This window comes from Castor canadensis, chromosome 6, assembly GCF_047511655.1.
Source record: "Castor canadensis chromosome 6, mCasCan1.hap1v2, whole genome shotgun sequence".
Taxonomy (NCBI): domain Eukaryota; kingdom Metazoa; phylum Chordata; class Mammalia; order Rodentia; family Castoridae; genus Castor; species Castor canadensis.
The window spans coordinates 98,385,937-98,411,055 of record NC_133391.1 but is presented as its reverse complement, the minus strand read 5'-3'; the positions used below and the strand labels follow the sequence as shown (position 1 = coordinate 98,411,055).

The 25,119-nt window shown below is 34.9% G+C and overlaps 1 protein-coding gene across 6 annotated transcripts in view; it reads right to left on the bottom strand.

Moving 5' to 3' along the window:
* The window catches only part of Mctp1 (multiple C2 and transmembrane domain containing 1), a 569,946-nt gene that overhangs the window by 307,430 nt on the left and 237,397 nt on the right, over positions 1–25,119 (bottom strand). For 5 of the 6 annotated variants that reach the window (XM_074077064.1, XM_074077065.1, XM_074077066.1 and 2 more), the window contains exon 2: positions 8,701–8,815. In XM_074077064.1, coding sequence (XP_073933165.1) covers positions 8,701–8,815 — 115 coding nt within the window. Of the gene's footprint in view, positions 1–8,700; positions 8,816–20,592; positions 20,723–25,119 lie in introns of those variants that run through there. The other variant, XM_074077069.1, reaches the window with a different exon arrangement.

The window sequence follows — 25,119 nt, the reverse complement described above, 5'->3', positions numbered from 1 at the left end:
AAAAATGGGAATTGACATCTGTTACCAATAGAAGGCAGTGAAAATTTATTTGCTTTCTATATAGATAGAAGAAACATATACCAAACATATTCTCAGAAGAGTCTGTTTTTATGTTGATTTTGAGTAATTTACCATGGTCAATTATTTAAAAATTAGCAAACAGAATAATAAAGTTTGCCATGTCTAGACAATCTAAAATTACTAAGTTATTTATTATTTTTCCTGTATTATGGTTGCTATAAAGCATTGTTACTTTGGCTAGTAACACAGACAAGATCATAGCTCCTTCTTGTTCTTCAGAAGGAAGAACAAGAATTTGAGAATTATATTTGATTTTGTTGCTGCCTAAGTTCAGACCATAAATTTGGAATAATAAAACTGAGAGGGTATTTTTATATACAAACCAACCCCGGTACTTCTTAAATACCTCACCTTGAAACCCTTCCTGGGGCATGCAGAAGCAGAGACTGCATGATACAATCAGGCATGACTTAGGAATGCTCCACATTTTCGAGATTTTTCTCAGTTCTTGCCCTACTGTGGGGAAATCATGTCCCTCATTTTAATGAGAATATGACCTTTTGCTAACTCTGTATTCTCCTGGTAACCTGATTAGACAGTGTATCAACTATGTTATGAAGCAATAGATGATAAAAATGACCCCCTTGCTTGGTAAATTTCATATGGATGGTGACAAGTAGAAACCATTATCGTTGGGCTTCCCTGAATTGATGATTATTGGAACTAGATGTGTCCCTGAAGACAATATCTCTGAAGCAGTTACAAGTTCCTATAAAAAATAAGACCTCTATTAAAAAATTGTTAGCATAAATTGTACAAAGAGGTTTCATTGTGATATTTGCAACATAAAGATAATGTACTTCTATCAAGTTCACCCCTCAGAGTGCTTTTCGACCTGCTCAATGTGGATCTTGCCTTTTTGTACCTGCACTACATTACCTAAGGAGCCAAGGTAGATAACGGCCAGATGGCTGTGACAAACTGCAGCAAGGATATCTGATACAGTCTTGCTAAGTTTTGGTTCCTGTCCTATATTGTCTTGAATAGACTTTTGTGGTCAAGTGTGGCCTTAGTCTTGGAAGACTAATGTTTAATTGAACTAAAAGCTGAGTCAACTTACCCACAGTCAATTTTGCATAGGAAAGTGTTATTGCTTTGATATTTCATGCACCATATTGGAGTGAGTGAAATCAGGCTTATACTCACACCAAGGGATGGTACAATGACTCATGAATTTACTTCTGGGTAGATACTATATTTAGTTTTAAAATTCCTTGATCGATTGGGTCCATTGACTTTGGCACATACTTTATAGTAGTGATTGGAAAGCTCTGGAGATATACTGTCCATATATACTGCCCATAGTGCATTGTTCCCTTCAGGTTAATCAGCCAAGTTACAGGTGTGTCTATTTGCATGCTCACTTCCAGCAAAATATGCTGCTCTTTTCCATTCTGATATAATTGGTTTCTGCAATAAATTAACTGGAAGCATTCAGTCTTTCATCAATAGGTGACCTTCTTCTCCCCTCACACTTGCTTTTAGGTTCCTACTATTGATTACAGGCCACATATTATATCTTCAAGGGAAAATTCAAGGAAGCCAGTCTCAGATCTTGGTGGAAAAGACTACTGAGGCAGCCAAGATAAACTTATGGGTGCAAGTTTCAAAATGGTTAAAATGTTTCAATGTGATCAAAAAACCTGACCAACTGTTCCAAGGGACTTAAAAATCAGGATTTCAATAATAAGTTTGACTCAATAGCAATTGACTGTGTGAAAGTAGACTAATATAAGATCAGCAGAAAAGAAACAGGACTTTGTGAAAGTGATGAGACGTACCTAATTGTAGTTATTTGTTTTAAAATATATGGTTATTATTTTTAATGGTTTGTTTTATATATACACAATAAGGTCCCTTTATTCTTTTTGATTCTCTCTTTAGCCCTATATTTAGAAGATTAAATCAGTGCCAATTAGAATGAATACCTTCTCTTAACATAACCTTAATCATATCATCTTATATAGGTTTGGCTACACTAAGTAGCCATAAAAAAATGTGAATCCATTCTTATTTGGGGTATTGTGCCAACTGACCTTTCAAAATTTATCAAAAGAATAATTTTGCATACTTTATGTTATCTATTTTCAGGTAATGTATAACTAAATTCCTGAGACTGTTTTTCATATTAAAAAATACACTAAAATCCAGTAACACATAAAATTTCCTTGAATGCTTACACCAAGAGGAAACATATTCCTTCTAGAAGCCAGGAATAGAAGTTAATTAACCCTAGGTGATTTTAAGGAAAATATCTCTAATAAGTAGAACTCAGAGGCACACTTTTTAAATGGATTAAGGCTAAACACCTTTCTTTAATAACAGCTGCTAAAGTAAATTATACTTATTCTAAATCAAATTCATCTGTAATTAAATCTTATTTAAAAACTACCATTCTCAAAGGCCTATAGGTGGCTGAAGGAAATATGGTACGTATTCATTATCTATAAACCACTCAGGACAGTGTGAGATGTTGCACACAGGGCCTTTCCTCTGTTCTTTCCCTTTTATAGCAATGTAGTTATTTCCAATGGTTTGGTAAAATTTGGTCCTCTTTCCTACTTTACAGAAAACTTGTAGCCATAATAAAGAAAGAAAGAACACTTTTAAAAGCAAGTATTGCTTAGTTTTCTATAGCATGACTATATTTCATATGGGAACATCCTTCATAGAGTCCCTTCAGGAGATCAGTGTAATGCCTGCTCTATAGTTTAAGGAGCTCTAGATTTACATTGGGTAAAGGATGATCACCTCCTGGTAGACCTGGAAATATGAAAGAAAAGAACACCTCATATACACAGGGATGCAGATGAAGCCTATGGAAGAACCCCAGGGCTCTTTGCTCTGGTTCAAAGTAAACAAATGGTTGAGACCACTACACAAAGCTTTCTGGGACAATGGTACAATCTGGGAGTCATTTATTAAATCTCCAGAGAGAAGTTTATTTTCATGGTTTAGCGATTGTGTGGGTCTGGTTTTAACATGCATCAAGGAAGTCTTTCTGTATCAATAAGTGGTGTTGTATCTATGAAAATAAAATATCAAAAATAAACTGTATGTCAGCGTTCCTTACTATAACCAAATAACTGAGAAAACAATGTAAGGGAAGAAAGGCTTATTTTGGCTCATGTTTTCAGAGGTTTCAGTCCATGGTCACTTGGCTCCTTTGCTTCTGGGTCCACATGTGATGAGGCAGAACAGCAAGGTACCGAACATGTGTTGGAGCAAAGTGGCTCACCTCATGGCAGACAGCAGGCAGAGAACAAGGAAAGGGTCCAGACAAGCTATAGGGCATGCCCCCAGTGACCGACCTCCTACAACTTGGCCCCACTTCTGAAAGTTTCCACCTCCAAATAACGCCATAAAATTACGAATCCATCAATGCATTAACCCACTGATAAAGGCAGAGGCCTCAAGTCCCAGTCACTTTCCAAAAGCCCTGACTCTGAACATTGCATTGGGGACCAAGCATTCAATGCATGAGCTTGTCTCTGAAACTGGAATACTTTTAGAGAGTGAATTGGAGTGTTATTAAAAATTATGCCATTCAACAAGTAAAAAACAAAACTTCCCGAGGTAAATTGGGATGTATGACCATCATATCATGAAGACAATGTCCAAGAATTAAAACCAAAGAAGAACCTGAACACCAAACCATGAAGCATGTGCTGAGATTAAAAAGGCACCCTGCATTTTTGTTTACTAAGCCTGGAACCCACAACTGGAGCAGAGAGATCAACTATCTCACTCAAAGCTAACAAAATGTTGAACTTGTCTTTGAACCTATATGTATCAGACTCCCAAGATCACACAGTGTACAGTTCACCAGGCTGCCTAAAGAAGAGATAATAAAACTCAGGGAAAGGCTATAATCTTTCAAGGTGCTATCTGGATGTTCTGGGGAAAAAAAGGCATAAAAAATGGGAGCGTGATGGCCAGCTCTGACTGCTGAGCCTGTTTCAGTGTTTATTATATATGACGGATTCTGGATAAGCCAAGCTCAAACATTGCAGTGATAGTGATGACAATGAGTTTTTCCCTTCCACTCTTCTGTGCGAATATGATATGAGACACAGGGACTCAGACATTTTGGTCTTTCTTGACAGCAGATGAGGGCACGGACGTAATGAATGACAAGAGTACAATTTATACTAATCCTAGCAGGCATGCAAGTGTTTCACCATATTCATCTTCTTCAGTCTCCACATGATTTCCAGGCACTATCTGGTACAACTTCAGTACTTTCCTTTTTTTAGTCTCCTCTTCCAAAATATCCCAAGTCTCATTGCATGTGCCCCTGAACCTTTTCTCATATATTCCTCTCTTCCATTTCCACACTTATGATCCCAGATTAAGCCCTCAAAACCACATCCCCCCATGACTGCAGTGTTTCCTACTTTTCTTCTCACTTCAAGCTACCCATTTCTGTCTAATTATCTTACCAATTATGTGTATAAAATTCACAAATCTAAAGTGAACAAAAACTATGTACCCAATCAAACCTTGAACACATTTGTTACACATAGATGGGCTGAAGAAAATGAATCACCCCCCAACTTAACTCAAGTTATTTCTTCCACTTAAGTATCTTTATCCAATAAAAAGGTCCATAAGTGTGAAAGTAAAGTAAACTTGCTAGACTGGGTTGGAGTTAGCATTTTAAACACTTGGTATCTTCTTCATCCTCAGAGTAATATTTCCTGTTCATAGTTTCTTAAATCCACAGCTATCTCATTCTCCTGAAATTTGGCTTATATATTTGTCAGAGATACCTACAGAAAAAAAATTGTTACAGTAAGAAAGAAAGTAGTAAATACATACTGAGATCCAGACTCAAAATTGTGCAGACACAGGAAATGATGGAACAAGTCTATGTACATACCACCCAAAAGCTAGGGGCTACTCAGATCATAAATGGTGTCATATGGTGACAGATATTTTCGAATGATTAAGGTGAACTTATGCATTTTGACAAGAATGCCACAGAAATAATTCACAGGTCTTGGTGCTGTTATCAGCAGGCACATGAAGCCTGCAAGTCCCTTTACTTCTGAAATTAACTTGGACCATTTGGTTAAGGTGGAATCTTTCATGTGTCTCCACAGTTGAGTTACTATTTTTCCCTTTGGAAGCCATATGTATTTCATATATTTTGAAATGCTGCAAATATTCTGTTCCACATCATAATTTTGCACATATAATTTTTGCATCCAGTGATAATTTCTACAGCAATTGTTGCTGTGATGTTTGTTAAAAGGAGATTTTCTATTTCCATCTTCCCTTCTAAATTTGTTCAATGGAATTTTGCCATAGAATAAAATCACAGATATTTATTTTATTCTATGTATTATAATACAATATTGACATTATTAATTTTGTTGCTGAAGTTGTCCAAGCTTTGGTAATTAGGATTTTCTTTAAGCTGGCTTCTATGTCATTTTGAAATTGTGCCATCAATTTTTGAGCATTTCCTTACTTTTTGGCAATGCAAAATATCCCAAACTCATCATGTAATTTTCCTATTCCGGTTCTGAAGTCAACCACTTCTCCAGGAGCCCTGATTACTTATATTAGGCATATTGTAATTAGAAATAAATATCTGAACCCTAAGTGGGTTGATTGTTACTTTGTTCTTATGTCTTTGTCATTTCTTCTATGCCCGCTCATCAGATAGATGTAGAAAACACATTCACATACAATCTTTATCCATTTATATTAATATTTACCTGAATGTATATTAAAAACATTAGTTAACGTAAGGTTTGAAATTGTGGAACTACTAGGAAAGTATAAGGAATAGCGTGGAACATATAGGCATAGGTAATAACTTCATGAATTCAACTCCAATACCTCAGCAATTAAGAAAAAGTATTGCCAAATGGGGCTGCATCAAACAAAAACCCATTAAATAAGTGAACAAATGAACTGAACAATTATCATCTTACCCCAGTTAGAATGACCATATTCAAGGGAAATAACAACAAATGCTGGCTAGGATGTGCAAAACAGGAACCCTTATACAGTGTTGGTGGGAATGCAAATTCATACAACCACTATGGAAAGCAGTATGGAGATTCCTCAAAAAGCTAAGGATAGAACTGCCATATGATCCAGTGATACCACTCCTGGGCATACACCCAAAGAAAAGTAAGTCAGGATACACTAGAGACACCTGTACCCCAATGTTCATCATAGCACTGTTCACAATACCCAAGCTATGGAAACAACCCAGATGCCCTACAACTGATGAATGGATCAAGAAAATGTGGTATATATACACAATGAAGTTTTACTCAGCTATAAGGAATAATGACATGTGGTTTGAAGGTAAATAGATGCAATTGGAAGACATCATGTTAAGTGAAGTAAGCCAGAGTCAGAAAGACAAAGGCTACATGTTTTCTTTCATATGTTGAGGATAGATCCAAATCCCAACATGATCATATATAAACTCATATGTAGAATATGTTAGTAACAGTGGAATTACTCTATGGAACTCAGGGAAAGAGAGAAAGGAAAAGAGAATGATAGAGCATCAGTAATATCATAAAACATAACATCTGTTATGACAGATGTTGAAAAAGGTGGTGGGGTGGGAGGTAAAGGGGTAAGGGAGAGTAATAGAAGTGGTTGAATAGACCAAAATAAAGTATACCCATAGCGGGGAAACAGAGAAACCCCTTTGGACATCAACTTAAATATTAATAATGAAAACAGGACTATAAAATATGTACAGTGTATGTCTGGGAGAGTACTGGGGGAAGAGGAGGGGTGAATGAAGGATATTAAAGTGAGGATATATGGTTGATGGGCTTCGCATACTTATATGAAATAGAACAAAAAATCTCTTGCAATTGCATTAAGTGGGGGCAGAGAAGGGGTGTAGGGGGAAAGAGGATGGGGACAATCTAACCAATGTACTATATAAGCCTAATTGGAACTGTCACTGTGAATCCTCCCCTGTATAACAAATATATCCTAATAAAAATTTTATAGTAAAAAATTTGTGTGTCTATGTATTTTAAATTGTTGGGGACATATCTGTGACTAAAATTTTATTCTCTAGCTTCCTGGTCTAATTCTTTTTTAGATATAGTGATATAATTGAGAGCACTTTAAAAACTAAAAATGTTGGACCTGGGATGGAGCTCTGTGGTACAGCACTTGTCTAGTGTGCATGAGGCCACGAGTTTGATCCCCAGCACCACAAAAAATAAAATAAAAACTAAAATGTTATTCCACATGATGTAGCACTATGCTGTTAGCATTCATTTCTATAAACTAGTTGTAGCTTCTTTTGAGACAATTCCATTAAATATCTCTTCTGCTACTAGATTGATACTAATTCTAACATTTTTAATGTCACCTTCTTTCATTAAGTGAAATAAACCAGACTCAGAAAGACAAATCTCACATGCTCTCTCTCATATGTGGAATCCAGTATTTTTGAAAAAAAAAAAACATACAAGTAGAAGAGGGACTATTTGGGGAGGGGAAGGGGACCAGTGGAGGGAGGGGATAAGAGTTGTCAATAGCAGAGGTGAATGTGATCAAAGTACATTAATATACATGTGTGACGATATCATAGTGAATCCCATTATTTTGTATAGTTAATATATGCTGATAAAAATACTTTAAAAGAATGTTATGTATTTACCAGTTGTTAGTACTTTCTAGTCATAAAAGATCCACTATTGTATTAAATTACTCTACTTCTTTACAGACAGGAGACAGAAAGTTTAGACTATAGTCCCAGCCTGGTTCTGTCTACTGCCTAACTACAGATGCCAATTAGGAGGGGAGACAAACAGATGACAGGATGCCATGAGCCTCTTCAAGTGATCTGCTGATGAGGTACCAGAGGTACTCTTGGGAGTTACATCCAAACTCAGCTTCCTGTGGACTGGGGTTCTCAGGCCCCTCCAGGTCTCTAATGGCTGCATGGCTGGAATTGAAAATCTGCAAAGGATGCTAGCTACCCTATTTGGAATCTATCCCTGTTCTTGACTCTCTAGCCTGAGTTTAAAGAACCCCTCACGAGGTCCAGCTTAGTTATCAGAAAATTGCCTAGGAATTTGGAACCTAACATCTAAAAATATTTGCTTTGTCTTGTCCCTCCTCATGGCCTCCAAAGATACTTTTAATCTATCACAAGGCTATTGCAAGGTCATCCAAGCCTCAGATAGATATTTGCTGGAACTCTTCAAAGTTTTGGTGAGCTATTAGTCCTAGATTCTGTAATTTCAGCAGATTTAACGGAGCAAACCTAGGTGGTAAGAAGAATTTTGAGTCTCCCAAAAAGCAACTTCTGATATGGCTCCAAATATATATCCCTCACCTATCTAACCAGTTATGTCACTAATATGTAACCAGAAGTCTAATTTGTCAGTTTGGTAGGAATCTTGCTGTGTGGGGCAAGTAGGTCAGAACTTTGTAACCTGCATCAAAACCTCTTTCTCCAAGGTCAGAGGAGTCAAGTAATAAAGTGCATTGTTGAATCCAAACTTCTAAAATTATAAAATTGAAGTTAAAATTTCAAACTTAAGCAATCATAAGGAAAACACCCTTTGTCACAAAAACAGAAAAAGTTTCCAGGTGATATTGTTCTTATGTTCTTACCTCCTCTATCTCGGGCAGCTAAACTTTGACCCCTTCTTAATGTAATATCCAACTGGTACATTCCGGGATCAGCCAAAGGGACATCTGCATTACTGGTTCCAACAGTATTTATTTTCTGTAAAGCAAGAAATATATGAAATATTAAATTTATTATCTCTTCTAATTTTCCAATGGTGAACCTAGGTAGTTTAAATCAAATTATAAGAATTAATCAATAAATCATCTTGTAATTTCAGACAATATCATAATCACCAAGTTCTCTGACAGTTTTGAAATTCAAGAAATTCTTTCTTTTTTTTGTGGTAGTGGGGTTTAAACTCAGTACCTCATGCTTTCTAGGCAGTACTCTACTACTTGAGTCACTCTACCAGCCAGAAATATGTGAAATTCTTTAGAAACAAAAATAAAAACATGGCAGTTACAGAAATGTCCTATATTAATTCAGTTTATGGCAAACAAATGTGGTATGAAATGCATGTCCTACGGAAGACGCTATATAATTCATCTAATAACAGATTAAGTAGGAATAATGTATGAAGTAAAAGTACAATTGACAATGAATAGAGAATAAAGGTATGCAAGAGAACTTGACTTCCACATAACTGAAAATTAAAATTGAAATGATTTATTCAGGTAACTTTGCTGGCTCATTCATTTATGCGAAAGATTTCATATTGATAGATTACACACTTCTATTTTAAGCCTAACATAAAATATAACATGATTATATAGAAATAAATTCTCCCAGCATTTTGACAGTATTTTTAAGAAATAATTCTCAAGGAAGTTTCTGTCTATGCTATGAAAGTGCACAAGCTATTTCTAGATCTAAGAACCTTTGTAATCTGCCTCCATGGAATATTTTTTAGTGATTATATATTCTTAATAAGTTAGTAGGCACTGAGTTACAAAGGTGCTTGCAAGAGAAATAACTATGTTAAAACAACCTAAATGAAATATACAGTAAAAATTGCACAGGTCATGTTTCACAGTGTCTGGGATTTTGTATACAGTAGGAAAGCTTACTTTTCTTCCCATGTTTGATATTGTTTTAAATTTTTATAACTATTTTTTCTGATTTAAAAGAAATGTTCTTTTGTTTTAAAATATGCATGGGTAAGGTAAAATAATAGACAACAGTCTGGCTTTTTAGTTCCACAATTCACATGAAAGGCCAAATAAAACAGCATTAAAAAGTCTTATTAATATATAATTCACATAACATAAATTTACCCTTTAATTAAATCAGTATTCTTTTGAGGTTTTGAGATCAAGAAAGTAGCTTTTCTTTTAGAACAATTATTACCTAAAACAAGAAGCTGAACGACGTGATTGACACCTGAACTCATCATCTCTCCTTTGGTAATAATAAAAAGGAATTCATTTTCTTCCTCATAATGTCCTTATTTCTATAAATGGTAGCACAGTCCCCAGTCACTGCTAGAAATTGCTGAGCCATCTTTGACTTCTCCATTTGCCACCCACTCACATCCAAATAGTTGCCAAATTACATCCATTCCATTTCTGTATTACATCTTCTAATTGTCTTTTTCTCTTTTATGAGGTATTCATTATTTTAATAATTGGATTAAATATTCATACATAGACTTTTAAAATGTTACAATTTACAGAGCAGCAACACAAAAGTGAAAAGTAAAATTCAATCCAGTTTCTCTACCTCTTATGATTACAACTTACAGCAATTTGGGGTATATCCTCTCACACTTTTGAAAGCCTTATACAAACACATATGCATACATATGTCGGTGCATATGTTCTGTAGCTGACTTTCATTTTCATTTTTTACAAAGCTAATATTACATTTGTTCTATTATCAATAATTTATTCAAGAAAATATCTTTTCTAATCAATGGATATAACTCTCTCACACACTCATATACATTTTTCAGCTTTATTGAGGTATAAATGATAATGAAATTGCATGATTTTATGGTTTATAATATGACAATTTGATATACATACATTTTATGAAATGATTGTCAAAATTAAGTTAGTTAACATATCTTTCATCTTACCCAGCTATCCTATTTTTGTTTTATTTTATGATTGGAGCATTTGAAGTCAAATTTTACCATGCTTTATTGTCACCATTGCTCTGTATTGGGTTCCCTGAAGTTATTAATCTTATTACTAAAACTTTTTACCTTTTGATCAACATCCCCACCCCTTTTCTCTCACTTCTTGCCCCTAAAGCCGTTTTTTTTTTGTTGTTGTTGTTGTTGTTCTAAGTACATCATCTTCCCCAAGTTGGTAGTACAATAATTTATTCAATTATTTGGCTATTGATGAAATTTGTGTTGGCTTCAGGATTTGTCACTAAAAGGACTGGTGATTTTATTTCCTCGCAGGATGAATTTTTTGAGAAAGACTTAATTTGTTCACACTTCTATCAAAAGTGTACAAGAGTACCCATTTCCCATACCCTAGTCAGCACTGGATTTACTAATTACTCTATTTTATGGGTGAAATGTATTATTTTCTTTCAATGTATATTTCTAGAACTATAATAAGGTGTCTTAAAAATGATGTAAAGGACAAGAGAGTAACATCTGTTTACTGGGCCATGCAGAAGACAGCAACCTGGAAAGAAAGGAAACAAACCAAGGTCTTCTAAACAGCTTTTCAATCTATATGTGAGTCTAATTATTAAGCAAGACTTCAATTCACATTCAGCAGACATTTGTTGACATACAATTGTTTTCTTACCTTTCATTGTGTTCTATTACATATATTGTTTCCAGGTAACAAACCTATTAATAAATATTAAATGTAGATAGGTTTACTACCTTCTAAAAAATGGAATACAATCTTCAGGAAAAGAAGAAATTTTACAACCCCACCCACCTGCATCCTTCTGTAGTGTTTCAATAGGTTGTGGTCTTCATTACCTTACTCAGTGCTTCTTGAAGTTTGGAATGGATAATTTATGGAGTACCTGGCTTTATGTTTTAAAATGCATAGTATACTTCATGTGTTGAGGAAATTCCAAAGATAATTTTGATTACAGTAGGTTGTCACTTCTGCTCTTTTAGAACTTGACATCTTGTTGAGTCTTTATTGGACTTACATTTATTTATGCATTGGCACATTCATTTCCTCCTTTAAAAATTTCTCATTTATATCCTTTGCTCACTTTTCTATTTAAAAAATAGCACCACTTTTTAAAAAGCGTAGTTTAAAAAATTTTAAATAGCACAGTTTTTAAAATTTTTCTTATCAAATATATTACAAATATGTCTTCCTTTTGACCATATAGGTATATGTGGCCATATACATATGCAGTTAAGATTGGATTTTTCTTTTATAACTTCTGTATTTCTTGTATGCCTGAAATGTTTTACTACATGAAAATACATACATTTTATCCTTATATTTTAAATTTTTTTAATTTAAAATTTTATATCTCTAAGTCATCAGAAATATATTATGTGAAATAGAAACTAAGTGAATTTTCTTAAATGTTATTTGGATGGATAGTCAGTAGTTGTAACTCTACCCGCTAAATGAGACTTTTTCATTTATAATACACTAGCTTTCCACATATTTGTGAATAATTTCTGAAGTCCTACATAATCTGCTTATTTCTCTGACAATACCATACAATTTGACTACAATGATTTTAAGTAAATTCTAGTGTATGTTAGACTAGATAGCTCCTACATTTATTTTTTTGTTTCTGATTATTATTGCATTTGTATTGTTTCTGGTTTGGGCCAGACTGCCTGGTGTTGTGTCCTGATTCTACCACTTATTATTGGCATGATCTTGGGCAATTACTTCACCTACCCTTCCTTCGGTTTTCTTATTTCTGTAATGGTTCTATATTATTTTGTTATGTGGTTGTGAGCATTAATACTTATAAGATGTTAAAATAGTATCTGGCACATAGTAAACAATAAATGTTAGTTATCGTTATCCCAAAATAATCTCAACTGCATTGAATTTCTATATTAATGTGGGAAGTATTTATAATTTCATATCAAATATTTCTAAGTAAAATATAACTTTCCATTTATTCAGGTCCTGTTTTACAACCTTCGATAAAATATTGTTTTCTTCATCCTAACCCTATCTAGCTAACTTTATTCTTGTCTATTTTACAGGTTTCATTTCTATTATAAATGGAATAATTATTTTTCCTTTTCCATTTTGATCAGGTTATCTGAGTAAATTGGGCAAATGCTATTTTTATAGTAACTTTATCGCCAGTCACTTTGCAAGTTATATTTTAGGTTATCTGTGTATAAAAATCATATTGTCTGCATATAATGCCCACGTGACTCATTTTACAGTACTTCAGTTGCTTAGTTTTTAGTTGAATTATCTTTGAAGACTGTTTAAAATAATTGAAACAGTGGGCACTTCTGCATTACAAGTCATTTTAACATGCGTGCCTTTTAGTATTTCACTATTAACATGATGCTTATCAAGCTCAAGCTTTATTTATTTTTTTTATTATTGTGCTGGGTGGGGGTACATTGTAGCATTTACAAAGGCTCTTACAATGTATCAAAAATATCAAGCTTAAATTCACCTCCTCCACTGCTCTCTTTCATCCCTCCCCTGGTTCCTGGAACAGTTTCAACAGGTATCATTTTTGCATACATGTGTACACATTATTTGCATCATACTCATCCTCCTACTCCTTTCACTACCACCTTCCCTCTCCCCACCCTGGACAGAATCTGTTCCTCCCTTCTGTTCTCCAATTTTGTAGAAGAAAAAATATAAAAGATAAAAAGAGAAATGTGGCATTTTTGCTAGTTTGAGATAAAGATAGCTACACAGGGAGATTCCTTGTTTTGTTTCCATGCATATATGTAGTACAATCTCTACCAGTCTTCTTCACTCCTCCCTAATCCCCTTTCCATGGTGGCCTCTGTCAGTTAATTTGGAGGCTACTTAAAAAGATGGACATCGATCTACCATTTGATCCAGCAATACCACTCTTGGGGATATACCCAAAAGACTGTTACTCCAGAGGCACCTGCACATCCATGTTTATTGCGGCACTATTCACAATAGCCAAGTTATGGAAACAGCCAAGATGCCCCACCACTGACGAATGGATTAAGAAAATGTGGTATCTATACACAATGGAATTTTATGCAGCCATGAAGAAGAACGAAATGTTATCATTCGCTGGTAAATGGATGGAATTGGAGAACATCATTCTGAGTGAGGTTAGCCTGGCTCAAAAGACCAAAAATCGTATGTTCTCCCTCATATGTGGACATTAGATCAAGGGCAAACACAACAAGGGGATTGGACTATGAGCACATGATAAAAGCGAGAGCACACAAGGGAGGGGTGAGGATAGGTAAGACACCTAAAAAACTAGCTAGCATTTGTTGCCCTTAACGCAGAGAAACTAAAGCAGATACCTTAAAGCAACTGAGGCCAATAGGAAAAGGGGACCAGGAACTAGAGAAAAGGTTAGATCAAAAAGAATTAACCTAGAAGGTAACACCCACACACAGGAAATCAATGTGAGTCAATGCCCTGTATAGCTATCCTTATCTCAACCAGCAAAACCCCTTGTTCCTTCCTATTATTGCTTATACTCTCTCTACAACAAAATTAGAGATAAGGGCAAAATAGTTTCTGCTGGGTATTGAGGGGGGGAGCGGGAGGGGGCGGAGTGGGTGGTAAGGGAGGGGGTGGGGGCAGGGGGGAGAAATGAACCAAGCCTTGTGTGCACATATGAATAATAAAAGAAAAATGAAAAAAAAAAAAAAAGATTTCTATATTCATTCCTGTACAGTGAGCACATAAACCACATTCAGTTTTTGGTTTCCTTCCCTTGCCCCATTCCTTCTGTGCATGGTCTCCCCTTAGTGTGACCCGTGTTCCATAATATTGCTGCATTTTTTTTAGGTCTGTAATCCACATATGAGGGAGAACATGCAGCTTTTGGCCTTCTGAGCCTGACTAACCTCACTTAAGATGATGTTCTCCAGTTCCATCCATTTACTTGAAAATTGACAAAATTTCATTCTTTGTGGTTAAGTAAAATTCCATTGTGTATGAATACCACATTTTCTTAATCCATTCATCAATAGTGGGACACCTTGGCTGTTTCCATAGCTTACCTATTGTGAATAGTGCTGCAATAATCATGGCTGTGCAGGTGCCTTTGTTGTAACCTAACTCACATTCCTTCAGGTATATCCCTAGGAGTGGTATTGCTGGATCATATGGCAGGTGTATTTTTAGTTTTTTAAAGAAGCCTCCATATTGTTTTCCATAGTGATTGTGCTAGTTTACATTCCTACCAGCAATGTATGAGAGTTCCTTTTTCCCACATCCTCGCCAACAATTGTTGTTGGTGTTCTTGATGTTAGCCATTCTAACAGCAGTGAAATGAGACCTTAGTGTAGTTTTGATTTGCACTTCCTTTATAGCCAGGGATGTTGAGCATTTTTTCATGTGTTTTTTGGCCATTTGGAAAAGTTCTGTTCTGGCCTTTGAAAAAAGTTCTGTTTTGGCCTTTGAACTTTAGCCTTTGAACTTTGAAAAAAGTTCTGTTTTGGCCTTTGAAAAAGTTCTGTTCAGTTCAGTTGCCCATTTTAATTGGGTCATTGATTTTTGGGGGAGTTTAGTTTTTTGAGCTCCCTGTATATTCTGGTTATTAGTCCCTTTTCTGATGTATAGCTAGCAAAGATTTTCTCCCATTCTGTGGGTGGCCTCTTCAATTTAGAGACCATTTCTTTTGTTGTACAGAAGCTTTTTAATTTTATGAAGTCCCACTTGTCCATTCTTTCTCTTAGTTGCTGAGCTTGAGTTCTACTGAGGAAATCCTTGCCTATGCCTATTGCTTCCAGTGTATTCCCTGCTTTTCCTGTACTACCTTCAAGGTTTCAGTTCTGATATTAAGGTTCTTAACCTACTTATACAGGGTGACAAACATGGTTTCAGTTGTCTGAAGGAGATGTCCAGTTTTTGCAGCAATATTTGTTAAAGAGGCTGTCTTTTCTCCATTGTACGTTTTTGGCAACTTTATAAAAAATTAGGTAGGCATAGCTGTGTGGATTCATATACAGGTCCTCTATTCTGTTTCACTGATCTTCATATGTGTTTTTGTGCTAGTACCATGCTGTTTTTTTATTGCTATTGCTCTGTAGTATAGTTTGAAGTCAGGTTTTGTGATACCTCCAGCATTGCTCTTTCTGCTCAGTACTGCCTTGGCTATTCATGATCTTTTGTGTTTCCAAATGAACTTTAGGGTTGATTTTTTGATCTCTGTGATAAATGTAATTGGGATTTTGATTGAACGTGTAGATTGCTTTTTGTAGTATAGACATTTTTACTATGTTGATTCCGCCAATCCATGAGCATGGTAGATCTTTCCATTTTCTACAGTCTTCTTCGATTTCTTCAATGGTTTGTAGTTTTCCTAGAGGTCATTCACATTCTTTGTTAAATTTATTCCAAGGTATTTGATTTTTTTGAGGATATTGTAAATAGAATTGTTTTCCTATATTCTTTCTCAATCTGTTCAGTGTTGTTATATAGAAAGGCTACTGATTTTTGTAAGTTGATTTTGTATCTTGTTACTTTGCTGAAACTGCTTATGGTGTTTAGGAGTTTTTGGGTGGACTTTTTCAGGTCTTTTAGGTATAAGATCATGTCATGTGCAAATAGGGATAGTTTGACTACTTCATTACCTATTTGTATTCCTTTTATTTCTTCTTCCTGTCTTATTGCTCTGGCTAGGAATTCTATGACTATGTTGAATAGGAGTGGGGAGAATGGGCACCCTTATTTCGCTCCTGATTTTAGGGGAAATTGTTTCAGTTTTTCCCAATGAAGTGTGATATTGGCTATAGGTTTATTATATATAGCCTTTATTGTGTTGAAGTACATTCCTTCTATTCCTAGTTTCATCAGGGCTTTTATCATGAAATGGTGTTGAATCTTATTGAAGGCTTTTTCTGCATCTATTGAGATGACGAAGTGGTGTGCTATATTAAAGATTTTCGTATGTTGAACCATCCCTGTATCCAAGGATGAAGCCAACAGATCTTTCTGATATGTTGTGGGATTTGGTTTGCCATTATATTATTGTGGATTTTTGCATCAATGTTCACTAGGGAGATTGGCCTATAGTTCTCCTTTTTGGATGTGTTCTACTCCACCAGCCCTTAAGCTTTATATTATACTTTTAATTTACTTGGGAATTTTATCAAGAGATTTTCTGCATCTTTTCATAAAATCATATGGGATTTTTGGTTGGTAATTTTTCTAACATTGAATTATTTTCATATTTTTAGAGTGAAATCTACTTGGGATTTTGAGTTTGTTTGCCCTACAACATAGTCATAATTATATTCAAACTATGTATTGTACCTCAGATTACTTGAATATATATGTACTTTTTTGTGAGGCATTCACAGCACCCACTACATAACTCAAGCCTATAATCTTAAACTTTGACTTTTCTTTTTCACAAACTCTGAACCACTCTTCTTATTAGAATAGGACAGTTCATATCTCCTGTCTTCATCCTTTACTCTCCACCAGGACTGCCTACACCCACTGGTTTTCCAGCCTTCCTACCTGGTCTTTATGAACCATTTCATTAGCACTTTGTATTCTTCTTTTTCTTTGCTATATCCTATCTCAAATGTCAAATTTGCCATTTTAGATTGCAAACTTTTCAAAATCAAGGAAAAGTGTGTTTAAAGATCAAACTGTATGTGAAATACGATAGAGGCTACAAGGATAGATGTCTTTAAGATTACATGATGTGGCCAAGTCGAAGCATTTGTGGGGACCTGTAACAAAGTAGTCTTAGCCATGAACAGTTTGTTCTCTCCTTCTCCTGTGACAGCTAATCTAATTTGGTACCTTCTTTCACCAGGAACCTAAGAGTGCTCTTTAGAATCCTTCCCAATACAGTGCTCCAGGAAACTGTTACAATTGATTAAAACTGGAATTTAAAATGAAACCTTGTCTACTCAGGAGCTATAATAATGAAATATAGACTGCAATATAACTGAGGTACAAAGTCATTAGGAGAGCAGGAAAGAAAGACTAATCATTGTGAAAGAATAATCTGAGAAGGCCTCACAGAGATGATACTGGAGTAGAATCTGAAATTATGCGTAAGACTTTGACAAATGAAGATTTGGAGAAATGGAGCATAAAGAAAATCAACCTGAGCCCAGCAGTGAGTATTACAAAAAATTGCAACACTGAATTTCAGAACAAATAAGATAAGAAAAAGATTGAAGAATGGCAACACAGGCTGAGGAGAATTTCAGCCTGTGGGCAACAGGGAACTATCACAGGCTTTTGAAGAGAGAAGCAATAGAGGCAGGCCTCATTATTTAGCAAATACTTATTGCCTGTCTTTCATGTTTATGTTCTGGTCTAAGTGCTTAGATTTTGAAGTGAACAAAACAGGGCCTTTTCTCTCTATGTGATGGATACGAGTAAGAAAATTCTTAGGTATTGGGATTGTTTCATTAACAGTTCACTTTAAGCATAAGAACATGATCTAGTTCAAACAAAAGATGGATTTGAGGGATACTGAGGAGATTCAAGCAACTGAATTTGCCAGCTGACAAGATGTGGTAGATGTGGAAAGTGGATGAATGAGTCACGTGGAAATTCAAGTTAAGTTCATGGTAAGATGGAAATGCAGCAGTAGAGAGCAGAAATGAAAGGAAGAGCAAGTTCCAGACCACCATCATGTCAAGCTCCAAGGATATCTCCAATCCTATTTTTAAAAAATCAAGGATTTAAGTGGCTCTAGAGAGACATTCTTCAGACTTCTTGTAACAGTTCCAAGAAGAAAGCCACCAGGTTTTCTATAATTATATGGAAAAACAGTAGGCATATTTAATTGTAAAGTACCACTTTAAAAAATGTTTGTTAAGTTTCCAAACACAAGGATTTATTAGAAGAGATGTGTCCAGAGTGCTAGACACATACAGCCCTAAAACAAACATGGTTGTCCTTTTCAGTATTTTGAATGACATATTCAGCTTGTTTGCTTTGGTAATCTACTTTTGAGACCATGGAAATAGACCTTTCATAGCATTTATCACAATCAGGAGTTAATAGCATGTGCAGTTATGTTTAATGTCCATCTTCCTGCTAAGCTATAAGCTCTGTATAGGCGGAAGCCAGACCTGTTTTTTCACAGGTGTATCCCTGACATTTAGCAGAGTCCTGGCAAGGGGCAGGTAATCTGTACATATTTTTAAATGGATGAACCAAGACAGTAATAACTAAAAAGCTTCATTTTTAACTGCTACCAGCAGCTTTTGCATTTTCAGAGGTTAATTAGAGAAAGAACAGCAATGAAAAGGAAAGATTGTCTAATGTGGATCCTTAGGCAGTGAGTATCTGGGTGGGGAGGACAACTGGACATTCTAGGAACCTTTCTGTCTCATCTTTCCACATTCTGCACTTATTATTCCACTGTGATTTACAAATAAATAACACAGCATTTTTTTTTGTAGATACAAATGCTACTTATTTTAATTCAGGTTTTGTTGCTGTAAAAAAAAAATACCTGACACTGGGTAATTTATAAAGGAAAGAGCTTTACTTGGATCACAGATCTGTAGTCTAGGAAGGCAATGGAGTCTGCTTAACTTCTGACGAGGGTTAGCTTGCTTTGTAACAATCTACTCTCTCAGTAACCAATCCCATCCCATAAGAGTGTGAATTCACTCCAGGGAGAACAGCTTTATCTCCCCAACTCTGCTATATTGGCAACCAAATTTCAACATGAGTTTTGCTGGGAAAAACCATATCCAAGTCACAGTACTACCTCTCATAGTAAGTTTTTCAAATTACTCAAATCAAAATTAACCTCTCCTGTTTCTGCTGGCCCACTCTTTTCCCTCTGGTTCTCTAAACTAAATTTCTAGATTCCAAATGATGCATCCAGTAAACATATAGGAATTCAAGAGCTAAACTAGAGTGATTACTTCATGCTCTATGGGATTAATTTCTTTTTCTTTTTTTAGTTGTTGAGTTGATCTACCTTTATTTTCATTTACAGATCTGGAGATAAAAGTAAACACTATGATTTTCTGACAGGTTTGGTGCAGACTATCTGGCTCTTCTAAGGAAGATATGGCAAATTTTGGTGTCCAATCCCTGGTATCGTAAGTGCTGTACACCCAGCAGCAGTAGCAAAGGCATAATGTAACTGGTATTTTTCTACCTCTTTAGTATCCAAGTCTGGTCCTCTTGCCTGACCTTTCTGTTTAAATTACTTATAGCAGATTCTGTGTTCTCCAACCTAGAACCTTCCTTCAATCAAAATTGATAGAAGTGTATGTATTCGATAGATCTTCAGGGAAGTGGTTATCTAGATTATATAATTATTATTAGAGAATGTGATACAAAAATATCATGATATAGCTACATATTCACCTGGTCATGGGTAACCTTACTGAAGATATAAGGCTTTGGTAGACCAAAAGACTGCTGGGATAGATAATGACATTATGAGGTTATAGGAAATGAAGGAGAGAGGTGGCTTTTAAAAAGAAAGAAGTAACCAGCTGAAAGCTTTAAATTCAGAGAGATTAATAACTACATAGTATAAACAAAACTGTCTCAGGTAAACTTGGATGCATGGTTACAATAATTAATGTTAGCCTTCAGTGAACCAGAAAGCAAAAACATCTAATTTCAAAACTTACTATAGTTTTTATTTTATTTATTTATTTATTTTAGCACTCTAGATTCAATTCTGGGATTCTGATTTTCCAGTAGCCTAAACCAAATAAAATGGTTCTATAAACACCCAGACAGAAATGGCAACTTTTGCTGCTGTTGGAAAGTATACAAAATTCAGTGCTCTTAGAATGCCTTTTTTGGACTCCTACAATACTGATTACTCACCCATGCCTTGTCCGCTGAATAGGTTGTTCTGTGCACCATCCTTCATTACCACTGATACCTTTCCACCTACACATACAGTTCATAAAAACCTGAGTCAAAGCAAACAAAATTCTCTTTTCTTCCACTTATGTGCATAGAACACTCCCTTCCCTTTTGCAATAGACGACATAACCAGGCTTTGGGTTGCAAAATACAAATTGTGATGATGAAAGCATGGGTGGGTGTCACAGCAATTGTTTAACTTCCCCTTAAATACTATCCTCTCTGCATCTTTGTTTCCTAGTCTTGAAAACAGTGTAATGGATATCTCACAAAGGACTATTCTGATTATGGACAAAATATGTAAAAGTGCTTTTGTAAATATAAGAAATTATTTAAATATAAGTAGTTACCCAGGAGGAGGTGATCAGAAAAACTGTAATAAAATAACGGAAATATTATAGAAGTTGGAGCACAAAGGCTTGGATATAAGGCATAGCTGTTCTGCTAAACTGCTGTGAGGCAGAGAGAAAGAATTCTGAGCTCTGGAGGCCTAATTTTCCTCTTCCTTTAAAAGCAGAGTTGTGACCTTTTAAGAAATAATGTAATTGAAATTGCTTTGGAAAATGTCAAGAAATTTATAAAGAAGATTCTTCCTGCTTTTTGAAAATTATATATATTATGTATATGCTATTACCAGTTTTCACTAATGGTTAAGTAGAGATAGAAAGAAGCTAATTGATCTTGCCTGGTTTAAGTCTTAGGCCTTTGATCCTCTTGTATTACTTCTTAATGACAGTTATCCTTACTATTTCAACAAAAATAATATTTGTTGGATCTGAGCACAAGACAGATTTTATTTGTATTAACTCCTCTGACCTGTTGTCTTTTGATGAGTCCCCCAAACATTCTTTTTCTTCTTCAAAGAAAATCGAATTTCATTAAAAAGCACAGAGCTGACAGCAAATAAAACAATTTCAAGCAGAATGGATTTGTCAAAAATAGGTACCCTGCAGTAATTAGTGATTAATATTATCTTTCTTGACATGTATATTTTTGCCAACAAATCTTTCAACAGATTAAGACCAGTTCTAGATTTCCAAAATTTGGGCAATACACATGGGAAAACACTTAGTTTTTGAGGGTTTGATTTTTTGAGATACAATCTCAGTGAGAGAAGTTATGTAGCAGATATTTTGCTTGATGCTAAACATTTGGGATTTTGCTGGAAAAAAAATGCATTCACATCTAGAAAACTGTTAATACCCAGATCCCTAGCCTTATCAGCTTTTGTGAAATTCCAACCAAAATAAATCCTATTTATTAGACTGAAATGCTTGGCTCCACTTTTGGAACAATAGTGTTCCCTGCTTTTTCAGTAAATTGCAAAGTGCTTTTTATATTGATTTCTTCTTTGAAACCTTATTGTTTCTTTCAAAATTAACTCCAGGAAAATCCAAAGAAGCAAAGTATTATTTTGGTATTTCTAAAAACACTAATGTGGTTCTTCTGGAGCATTTGTATTGGCATGAGAAAATGGTTAGGAAGAAACAGGGAGGTGAAGAACAGGATGCAAAACTGCATACCATATATGAACTAGATTAATTATACTTGTGCACTGAAAAAAGATGAGAAGAGTATATTGGGATATATATGTGGATGATGAGATTAAGAGTGATTTTATTTACTTCCTGTTTTTTAGAAGTTTTCAAATTTTCAACAGATGTGTACTCTATATTGCTCTAGTAACTTAAAGTCTCTAAAATAAAAAATACTATTCTCTGCTGCTTCTGCCCTTGATGACTTTCATAAAGATACTGTAGGATACAGTTTTGTGAACTTGCTCTTTTTGTCCTGTACTAGAGATTGAACCCAGGGCCATGAGCATGGTAGGCAAGCACTCTACCACTTGGGCCACCTCCAGCCACAAATTTGCTCGATTCAACAATTTTGCCTTCCTATGAGGTGAAGCACATCATTATGCCATTTTTATTCATATACGAGTTTAAAATAAAACTCATGTACATGTCATACCTTTAAACAATCTCATAGTCACAGATGCACAGCTGGGGTTGGAGCAGGATTTCATGCACTCAGCTGTGCAAATAGCACATTATTCCTCATAGGTAAACACCAAAGTACAAACATGGAATTGCTCATGGAGCCTGGCACAATGTAGCCCTCAGTGAATATTGTGATTTTTTATTTACCATCTTTACAAACCATTGTAGAAGAAATCATTTAAAAGTTTTCAAGCAGCAAGTATAAAATAAATATCCATCAGTCTACACTAAAATAAATGAATTGAATACATACATAAAATTGGGGACAACTGACAAATATATAGAGCAAAAGGACTCAAAATAATTTATTCAGATACTCTTTCTCAAGGAAACAGAGCATAACTGCCCTTCCCTTTCCTTAAATGATAGTTCATGTTATCAGTTGTACCCTTGATAAGATGTGATAAGAACACTTTACTTCTGGGATCTTCCTCCCTTAGATACATAGCGCCTGTCTGTCCATAAGAGAAATATCTGACAAAACCAAACTTAAGAACATGAATGTTCTATAAAATACTTGACCAGTACTCCTCAAAACTGTCAAGGTTATCATAAAAAACAAGGAAAGCCTGAAACACTGAGGACCCTAAGGAGATACAAAGTCTAAAGGAAGTGTAGTATCTTGGACAAGATTTCAGAAATGGGCCATAAATGAAAACTAAGGAAATCCAAATAAAGTATGGACTTTAATTGATAAGAGTGTATCAATATTGGTTCATTAATTGTGACAAATGCGCCGTGCTAATGAAAGATGTTAACAACAGAGAAAACTGGATGTGAAGTGTAGGGAAATCTTCACAACTCTTCTGTAAATCTAAAACTATTCTAAAATAAAAAGGCTATTTGCAAAAAAGTTTCTGTGCAGTTAAATCTGTTGTATAAGTAACCTAGACTTTGTTAAGGGCCAACTATGCGCAGTAAGCATAATGACAAACTTATTGAAGGCATATTATTAATAAATTAGTGTAACCCTCCTCACCATCCCTTTTCCTTTCCCCATTTCACAGATGAACTGAGGGTGATTATTTAAAATATACATTTATACATTAATTGTGCTTAATCAAGATAATTCTCTAGTAGTGCTTATGTAAATAATTTTAACTCCAGGCAACTCTGAGAAGGATGACAAAAGTAGGAAGAAGTCATAAGACATGGCTTTTACTTCCAATTCCTCTATAAAACTGGCTTTATTACTGCAAAGAACTTACCTCTTTGACCTTCAAAACCTTATCTGAAAGAGGACATTGATCTACATTACTTCCAAATTTCCTTCTAGCTTTCAAAATGAAAAAGAGTCAGTTATAGCAGATATTTTTTTTTTCAAATCCATCATTTAAAAGTTCATTTTCTCATCTTTCAATGTGGCAGTAGGGAAGCTAAGGTTTGAGGCCAGCATGGGCTGTATAGGGAGACACTACCCCAAACAAAGTGGGGGAATAAGGTTAAAAATAGTACCTACTTGGTAGAGTTTTTTAGTGAAGATTAAATATGATAATATCCTATGTTAAAAATAAAATATTTTTATTTTCATGATAGATGACTATGAAAACTTGATGATGTGAAGGACAGACGAGTATTGATTGGAGACTTTAAGACATTCAGAAAGGAAGTACTTTAAAGGAGAAAAGTCTGGGCAGCTGTAGGAAGTCATTTTTCAGTGATAAATATTGAGATTTCTCTATTTTCCCAGCTCTTCCAAACTCTTTGCCCATAATTTGAAATGTTCTTCCTGAGTGTAATTTTTGTGATGAAAGTATGTCATTCTCAATTTTTCATATTTACAGTGAGCAAGAGGGGTTATAGAATAAAGGATAAACAGTTTTTAAAAGTGATAGTAAATAAAAAATCTTTCAATTTTCTTTAGAAATATGCCTTATGCTTATTTGTGATCTTTAAATTTCTAAAATATCATCACTAAAAGGGGAGTGTTAATTTTATTTATTCAGTAAATAAGTCTGTCACTGAGAAAGTTATATTTAAGGGTTTTCCATACATAAGTAAAATTTATGGAATTAATAAATGTGAAAGCAGGATCCACTATGAATATAACACCAGAAATGATCAAGAGTAAATGATAGGAGCTAAGCAAATATAATGAAAATAAATGCTAAACTTACATTATTCAATTAACTGGTATTCTTCAAGTGTCCCAGAAATATGTCCCCGAGTGAACAACAACTTGAGTCTTCTCGGTAACACTTGCAAAACTGAGATCTAAACTGTCAAAACTTGATTACTATCACATGAGAAGATAATGACACTACCACTTCCTCATAACAAAGCATTAGACCAATATTCTAAGATACCAAATGAGTCTCAATAGAGGGTATTCAGTGTGAGAAGCTTCATCTTATGATAGAAATATACTATTCTTATTGGTGTATCAGGGTTTCTTTCTTCCATTAAATTTCTCTGTCTCTAATATTGAAAAGAAGAGTTTAGGGACTAGGTTTTACCCCAATCCCACCTAGGAACATAAGTAATT